This window comes from Podarcis cretensis (assembly GCF_951804945.1).
Source record: "Podarcis cretensis genome assembly, chromosome: 3".
In the NCBI taxonomy this organism is placed as follows: Eukaryota; Metazoa; Chordata; class Lepidosauria; order Squamata; family Lacertidae; genus Podarcis; species Podarcis cretensis.
In genome coordinates this window covers 69,017,651-69,027,107 of record NC_137172.1, presented here as the reverse complement: position 1 = coordinate 69,027,107, position 9,457 = coordinate 69,017,651, and the positions used below count along the sequence as shown (strand labels likewise).

The 9,457-nt window shown below is 39.5% G+C and overlaps 1 protein-coding gene across 6 annotated transcripts in view; it reads right to left on the bottom strand.

Annotated features, from left to right (window-relative positions):
* Positions 1-2,191: 2,191 nt before the first annotated feature.
* Positions 2,192-9,457, bottom strand: part of TRDN (triadin) — a 175,665-nt gene continuing 168,399 nt past the window's right edge. For all 6 annotated transcript variants that reach the window (XM_079970771.1, XM_079970773.1, XM_079970768.1 and 3 more), the window contains 2 exons: positions 8,040-8,078; positions 2,192-7,275 (listed from right to left, as the gene is read on the bottom strand). In XM_079970771.1, the coding sequence (XP_079826897.1) occupies positions 7,130-7,275; positions 8,040-8,078 (185 nt within the window). In that variant the 3' untranslated portion in view covers positions 2,192-7,129. The remainder of the gene's footprint in view (positions 7,276-8,039; positions 8,079-9,457) is intronic.

Genomic DNA, 9,457 nt, shown 5'->3' with positions numbered 1-9,457 from the left:
TCACTTACTTCTGCTAGCACATCCTCTTCAGTGATTAGGTTTTTTTAATCGTACAGGCAGCTGTGGGTAGAGTGACAGAATTCATCTATTGGCTGCTCTGCTGCAAGACCAGCCATGTTAGCCTGTTCTCTCTCTCTCTCTCTCTCTCTCTCTCTCTCTCTCTCTCTCACACACACACACACACACACACACACTGCATTGTAGTTTCTAGATGGGACACTTGAGTGGCCTTGCATACTGAAGATCTTCCATACTGAAGGATATGTATTGGATGCCTGAATATTTGAATGACCAGAAGTAGAATTTTAAATCTGATAAAATGTAAATGGTAATGGGGAATCCTCATACGGGGAGAAAATATACTTCAGAAGGCCAGGAAGTACAAAATCAGCATTTATTTATTTATAAATGTTGGTTTAATTTAAGGCTATTTGTCCCACAGCTTAACAGTATTTAATATTTAGGGAAAGTGTAACTATGCTTGCAAATGCGAAGTATTGAGTTTTTGTGGCAGTTTGTACCTAAGGCATGTTCTAATGCATAATTCATTTAAGCTGTGTCAGAGAACAAACTAGACCTAGAAAATTATTTCCTTAACAGCCTTTGAAAATCTAGAGTAATGCAAGGGGCTAAGACATGTTATTTGCTAAGTTCACAGTGGCTGAAATCTGTAATTGAATGTGCTTGCTAATTTAATTTCTTCTGCTTGCTCATGAGCAAAATAGCATCCTCTCTGATCTGCACAGATTAAAAGTGAAAGGACAGACTATTGGGGTGGGTGGGTCGGTTTGCTTATACCTTTGGAAACTAAAAAGATGTGTAGAATATGTAGAAACTCAGTGAATGTGGACAGCTATAGATCAACATGGGTCCTTAATTTCAACATATGCTATGGTGGAGACACCCATTGAATGTTGACTGATATTCCTTCTCCTGTGTCTGACAAATGTGCTAGACGCACGGTGGCAGAGACGTCAAAATGCCTGACTGTATCCCTCATGAAATGAATGAATGAATGTTCATGGGCAAGCAGGGAGAGCATCACTGTTGAGGTTCAACCTCCCACTTGCCACAGCTAGTATTGTGTCAGAGGGAGTAAAAGTAGCAAGGCCGATCCTTCACTGTTGCCAGAATTGCCAAGAATATGGAAACATTCCTAGGGAAAAGAAAACAGAACAAGCAAAGAGCGTGAAGAATGAAGGGAAAGACAGCAGTTGGCCATAAAGGTGGAATGAAACATTGAGCCAGAAACTAGCAAATAGGTACCAAGTGTAAGTCATGTGGTTCCTGTGGCCAGTAATTATGGGGTTTCTGGGAACGGTAGTGGTTGCAACTAGGACTTGATAGTCAGAAAGACGCCTCATTTATGGTGGCAAGTTATTACAGGTGGGTTCCTTGTGGCATAGTGTATGTGTGATGGTTTGTTCATGCATAGCCCTGATATTAATGACATATTTGTGGTGGAGCACTGCAGTGTAGGCTGTCCCTGCTCTACTTACACACAGCCCAGTGGAGCATAAGGACGGCACGTGTCGATAGGAACTGCAGACATGTATTGGCTCCACACTACACATCGTGCTTTGCACGTGTGGGGTGGTTGATGGTTTGTGAGCCCTGGGCTTGTGTCACACAGGTCACGCACAAGGTATCAGTTTCCCTTCTCTCCTGTTTTCTTGCTCTCAGCTAGTCCTGCTCATTTAAATTTTGCATTATCTCAGATAATGTGAATTTGTTTATTCAGACTTTGCATAGTCAAAGGGAGTAGACAATAGCAGGTCAAATGCCAAACCCCAAATGACCCTACAGCAAGATGTGAATATCCAAACTTAGGAACGTGAAGCAGTATCATTCTGTAGTAGAGGCTCATCTGTTAGGCTGAGTAGAGCACTGTCCCCACCAATCTCAGTCTGCCTTACGTCAGACTAGTTCAGGTGTGCCACCAGCTATCAGTTTGCTCCTCCTTATTCTCAGTGTTGGCCCTTGTAAAATTCGGCAGGGAGAAGATGGAGGACCATTAGTTGGCTCCTATTCTCATTGGCTTGGGCTCCACTTACTGCTGGTCTCTTAGCTTTCCATCCCCCTAGTCCTAATGAGCACAGGCTGCCACTGGCACTCTGAAGAATATTTTGAATTATGAATAGTATCATTATAAGATAACGAAGCTGTATTTAACTAAAATAAATGGGAAGCATTGTTGAAAGAATCTGCATTTTATTTAGGAGAATAGGTGAGGCCTTCTAAATCATGAATCACTGACACGTTTTATAACATTGGGCAGTTTGACATAAACCAAACAGTGCATTTGTTTGTTAAATGCCTCTTTGGGTAAGTACAACCTCAAGTTTCCAAACAAGCATCTCAATCTAAAGGATGATATGCCCCCTCCCTCGTCCCCCCTAAAGTATCACAGAATTAATTACAACATTTAGGAGATGACAAAATATCTGCTATATCAAATATATTTTGAAGAACAAAGATATTAAGGAGGCGTACTCCTGGAACAGAAACATTTTAGTAGTATGCCAAGGTGTGTACCAAATAACTATCCAGACGGAGAATGCATTCAAACACACAAAACAAAACAAAACAAAACAAAACATTTCCTGTCCTTGGTTAATTTTTCTTTTGAAGAGCCTTTTGGATGCAACCTTCATCACAACAAGAGCCTATTTCTTGCAGCCCACAGATATACAATAGTGAAATGAATTGGGGGTGTGGTGGGCAGGGCTGAAATGTTCTTTTGTGTGTGTGGGAGACTGTTTCTAATTCAGGCACCTGAAATCAACCACTGAGTGCCTACTAGGGCTAAATAATAATGCCCCATTGTCTGTTTAAATACCCTTATTATGAAATTAATCAGAATTTCCAAGAGAATGAAATAGGCATGATAGGCTTGATGTCCTGAGATCTGGAGAAAGCCTGGAATCTAGTTGTGGCTTTGCCTCAGCAGAAAGTTCTGCTCACACAAGTTCTGTGTGGAAAACCTCTGGAGAGAATGGGTATGGAGTGATGACCTACAGGACGTACAGAGGGCTGGTGGAAACCACTAACCAATAGTGATTTAACACTAAGTGCTAAGGAACATAGCATTAACCCATTGTGGGAGCCACACAACAGCACTATCAAACCCCGATAGTGTGTCATTGTTTCTCAAAACTCAAGACCAAACATTTCACTTTCTCATCCAGCTTATACTCAGTGTCTGCATGCCCTTCACTTTCCCTGTGCATCTTCTCTCAAATTTTCTCAGCATTCCTCTCCCAACTTCAAAATGGTGATTTGTCCCCGTTTCCCCCCTCTTACAGCCACTTTTTATGCTTTCATCTTATGACTCTGTTCCCCTCCCATTTGTAAAACATGTCCGCTTCTGTTCACTGTGTAATAATTCTCAGATCTTGTGTCCTTTTCACATAGCTTCCTAGCCATATTTATACTCTCCTTATTTACACACAAGTGCCTGTAAATCTACCAATTCCCACCATAGTATTTCTCTTTGCTTATGCTTGAGCCATTCCCAGAGTGATTCATGTAGTGCTGCTACTTGGGCAACTGGGAGATCCATGTGGCATCTCATACACAGTGGAAGTTGTGGAAAACCAGTCTTAGGTCGTATTCAAATGTTTACTTACCAACGTAACAGAATTTTTTTCCTGTTACCAATAGCTCTATTTTAATTTTATGTGTTCCTCCCCTGACCTTTCTTTCCTTTTCTTGAAGTTCTTAGAGTGCAGTCCTAATCTGTTGATGTTAATAGCTACAGTAGGGTTAGAACGACACTTTGCTTCCTCTGTGCTAGTAGGGCAAAAATACTGCCAGGCTTCAGGTGATGGGCCACAAAACAGGGTTTTTCAAGGATGGGGGCAGCTTTGGATCTGCCGGATCCAGTCCCCCCATGCACTCCCCAAAGGGCTACATCTTTTGAATCCCTCAGGTACACCAGCACATGGCATAGTGAAAAGGTAAGGAAAAAATATCTGCCACCTGCTTCTATCCTAGTTATTGTTAGCTAGCAGGACCTGATATGTGATGTCTGCTACTCCTTCCTGAACCCACCTAGGGATGCCATACAAGATGTCTAACAAAGCTTTATGCTTCTAATCCCTATCTCCTGTCAGAAATTTAACCATAGCATATTTATCTTAAAACACTGGGATTTATATTTTTGTGATGAAGATTTTGTCTTTTAACACCAGGTCTCTGGTAAGAATAGTTCTTAGACAACATCTCTTGTAGTCTTTGCTCTCACACAAAAGCATTTTTTTTTTTTTAGGATTTTGGCTAAAGATGTTGAGTGAAATTGTAACAATGCACACATTGAACATGACCCATGTAGAAAGAGACTCATTATATTTAATTCTTGGTGATAACAATATGAGCATGGACAGGAAATTTGTTTAGAGCTATACATAAACAAAGCTACTTTTAGGTGCCCCCCCCCCAATTCTCACACTGATAAGAATGTATCACAGCCACTAGGAGACATGCATTTTGTTTTGCAAAATCCCTAGCAACAAATATACCCATCTTTCAAAGTTAAGTTTCTCTGGATAAAACATGCAATTCAAGTAATGGTATATCAAGGTTTCAGATTAATTGGCTTTATGAAGCAACATTCAACTCATCTGCAAAGCAAAGCAATTAATATTTCCGAGATCAAGGGCCAAGGTCTGATTCATACCATTTTGACATTGTGATTAAAGCTAGCTATTTATTTCCTGGTCTAAGCCCTTCTGGTATTGGAAGGAAAAAAAGAAGGAAATCGATTCTCAAATGCGCTATGGTACTTTCTACAGTTAAATAACACTGAGAAGGTGAAATCTTCAAAAAGCCCAAATTAAAATGCTAAAAAAAGTTTTAACTGAAACTCGCAAAAATGAGCAACAAATGAAATCCTCAAGAAAACTTGTGCTAATTCTTTGGCTTAAAGAAAGCTAAACTGGCAGGTCTTTGGAAAGCCAATTCATCTATACTACACAATAGACAAAGCTAAGAAAAAAATAATGACAGAACCTTAAGGTTTCTGTGTGTCATAAGGTTGGAGGTAGATGCCATCCATCTACAAGAGGCCAGATCCTGCATTTGGGGTCTGAAACCTCTGCACTCATTGTTTAGCATAGTTCATTCCTGATCTAGGTGGTCTGGTGACAAATTAATCTGACACCAGCTCCGCAATTTCACATCTTGATCAGGCACTGTTAAAAGTCTTGATGTTTCTTATGAGGTATAAAGTATGAATTATTTCACCAAGTGTGACATGATATCAAAAAGGTCAGTCACTTTTGTATCTATAGATACAGTTGCACTGAGAGATATCAGAAATGCCTTTTGTAGATACACTGAAAAGGCACTAGAGTTGTTGTTTTCCAAAACAACTTCGTTGGTTAAAGTTGTTATCCTTACTCATTTTACTTATCCATGGAAAAGTCTATAGCAAAGGAAGCAGTCCTGCAAGTCTGTACTTCCAATGAGCTATTCTTCCCACTGGATAATTTACCATGTAGTTAAATTACTTAGGTCTCTTTTGATTTAGGCTTCTATCTTATACCCAGTGTCCTGGAAGTAAGCCCCGCTGAACTCAGTGGGACTTACTTTTGAGAAGCCATCCGTAGGATTGCATTACCAGGTACCAGTCCAACACATAGTGGACTTCCTCCCTTCCACTAGTGGCAGTAATTGGACTGTTATGAATTCCAGTCACTTCTAGCTTGACCTAGAGGTGAAAAAAAGAGATGTCCAAACATTGTCGTGAACTGGTCAAGTCTTTTAAGGCACAGTTAATCTGAAGAATTGTACCTTCCTATAAAAATAAATGCCAGTTCTATGGTAATGTTATCTTCCTTCTGGAAACATAGTATACACAATAAAGTTTACATGTGTTAAGTAGATTTGTCTAAAGAAGTATCCTACAAACATTCATGAGGTTTGACATTGTAACTACAAGTGTAAAACAACATAGACAAAACACGACTACATGGAACAACTTGTTTGCAAGGACACATTATTATTTACAGACTTACTGTGACTGACAATTGGAATAATGATATTCCGACATCCTCATCTAGACCAATATTGTGCATTTCATTTTGATGCTAAGAAATCAGTCTCAAACATAAAATAAGATAGATTAGGAGTTAGATGCTCATTTCAACTCTCCAAATTAAAAGTAATTAAGAGTGTAGTGTTTGTGGAAATGCAGCAAAACTGAGCATAATCTTACTTTGTCTAATTGGGACAGTACAGCACAAAATAAGACATATATAGCTGAGTACATAATTTGCTTCAATAATAGTAGCATAGTTTCCCACTGTATCTCTCCAGGGCCAAATAGTTAACTGGTTTTTCCCATTTATACATTGTATGCTAATACTGAATATGATTTGGAATAGTTTGGGGATAATGCATATGAAAAAATTTAAAACACCAAGTTTATGTCTAAAAACCCCTAAACCCTTTATCCTTCATTTAGTTCATCTCTGCTAGCCCGGCATATCCTTGATTTTTTAAAAGAAAACTGGGAAATAATTGAATTTATCTTTACGGATACATAGAAGCAAATATATGGCAGGTTTTCTTTGCATGCCTCCAAAGAGATCATCAGATTGCTATACAGTGTATTCTTTAAGGACAAAAGAAAAGCTCCTGAAACCGAGTTATGATTCAGCAAATAACTTTGGCATTGATCCATTTAAATGAACACAAGCATAGATTGAAAATACTGTCACAAATTTTTCTTCCTATGCCTAAGTATTTTTGAGTGGGACATTTGTTGTAAATTGATACTTGGAAAATGCTTTTTGTTCCAACAAGACTTGAAAAACACAAGACGGAAACATCTGTAAGAACATCCCCCTACACACACACACACACACACACAACTTTACTTTTTGTCAAGTACTATTTCAGCCCCATGCTTCCCTTCAGGAAAGGAGTACTTGGAGATTCTCTAAAATGCTGTTACATCTCCCCTCTTTTTGCCTCTGCTCCTCTGGAGATGAGCAGACAACCTTTCCAAGTGCATGTGACCTATTGGATCACATTTCTATGATCACAGGTGTCAATGGATTTCACGTGGCCCTCTGTAGAGGGCACAAAGTGCAAAATTGTCATAATGTCGCAGGTTGCGTGACTCTTATTGTTTTGGTGCCTTGGTCTTTGGCCCAGAAGTCTTTGGCTGTCCGGCCTTCCCTTTGTAGTCTGGAGCTGGAGTAACAGGGTGTTGGGATTTATGCCCATTGTATCCATTTACAAAGACACACTGATAGTAGCGGACAGCAGCTGGTAAGGAAAAGAAAAGAAAAAGAATGGTCATTAACATTTGATTTTGGTCACTATTGCATTAAAATGGCATTACAGTGGTACCTCAGGTTACATACGCTTCAGGTTACATACGCTTCAGGTTACAGACTCTGCTAACCCAGAAATAGTGCTTCAGGTTAAGAACCTTGCTTCAGGATGAGAACAGAAATCGTGCTCCGGCAGCGTGGAGGCAGCAAGAAGCCCCATTAGCTAAAGTGGTGCTTCAGGTTAAGAACAGTTTCAGGTTAAGAATGGACCTCCGGAACAAATTAAGTACTTAACCTGAGGTACCACTGTAATTTGAGGAAACGCAAAGTTTACCAAAGTGTAGGTTGACATTCCTACTTTACTTCTATACTGACTGTTGTTTGACTCTAACTCCCATCATTCCTGACCATTCGCCATGCAGGCTGGGGATCAACAACATCTGGAGGGCCACAGGTTCCCCACACTTGATATATAGTATACTCAGATAGCTCCCATATAAATCTATAATATTGTCAGGATTGACTTTCTTCAACATAGTTAGACCTGGTGCCATCACACCAAGGTGAATGCTAACCGCTCCCCCCTGCAATCTCATCTCCCCCATGCTTGTTTACCTCTACACAACAAATCCAATATTATGACCTAGAAATGACATGATCTTTCAAATCAAACTGAAATTGAACCTCACATACACCATTCTCATTTTATTAATAGAAATAAGATACAGTAAGAAAACATTCCAGTTACAAACTCACATTTATCTTTCTTTGTTGCACTTAGATCAGCGTGTCCCTCTATAAAAAAGTAGTAAATATAAGGTTCTTTAGTAAAAAGAAACTTAAAACAATGTCTGTGTTTCTAGGTCAATGATGGAAAAGGGGGAAAATATAAAATCAGCACTATTTGGGAGATAGAATTCAGATATTGCAATAGAAATATAGTTCTTGACCATTTGCATTGATTACTAGTTTGCTTCCAGGTATGGCTCAAAGTGCTGACCATACACTGCACACAGGTGACAATAAAGGATGATGATGATGATGATGATGATGATGATGATGATTACACAGACACTGCAGCAGGGTGGCTAACCTTCTCCTGAGTCTTACAGTCAGTTCCCAATTCTAGATTCAGATGACAGGATTGGGCTGATAAGAGTCTGAAAAAATCAGGCCTCTAGAAGGAAGGCAGAATGTGACCGGCACAACCCCAAAACTATGTATTTACGAGGAACTCTTCCTTATCAAATATATATATGCAAATATATATTTTTGCATAATAATTATTTGGACTTTCCATCATCTTCTGAAGCAACAAAGCTAAATGGAGTATACCAGTGACCCTGGTTCCTGCAGCTAAAAGTGTAAGCCCTTAGCTGTATGTGTGTGTGTATCCTGTTCAGTTACCATGTATTATACATGTCCTTTCTCATCTGCTCTTGTTTATCATAGAATTATAGAATTGGAAGGAACCCTGAGGATCATCTAGTCCAACCCCCTGCAATGTAGGAAAATGTAGCTGGCCTATACAGGGATTGAACCTGAAACCTTGGCATTATCAGCACCATGCTCTAACCAACTGAGCTATCCAGGCCCTGTGTATCAACACAACCAGTCAAGTTTTCCAAGAAAGCTTTCTTCTTTTCTTAAATCCTTGTGCCATGCATTTGTTTCTTGCATGATACATTTTGAACTTGGGCACATACACCCAAGAAAAGATTCTCCATACAAGGGGGAACCTTTATGTGAGTGAGCCTCTGGTGAGGCTAGCCTTTGCAGCCCCACAATGCCCCTTGTGTTATTTCAGTGTTTGTGGAGGGTCACATGAACCTCCCTAGACACATATGCATACATTCTCACTCGGCTAATTATTGAAGACACACCGATGAATAATTGCCACTTTTCCCTACACACAAAAGGAAGCCAGGTAAGAATGAGGCATCTGTACTTGAGCATAAAACATACCACTAAACCTTCACTAAACCAATTAAATCCCTCCTCTGTTATGAAAACGCCATAAACTATTGATGCTGGTCTTCTTCAAAGTTGTTTAAAGACTGTAAAAAAATAAAATCAAGCCATGAATCTTGATTTGAATATAAAAAACCTGTTATTTTGGCTAATTAGAGGCATCTCTGGGCAATTCCACCATGAGCAAAATATGTAATGAGTTA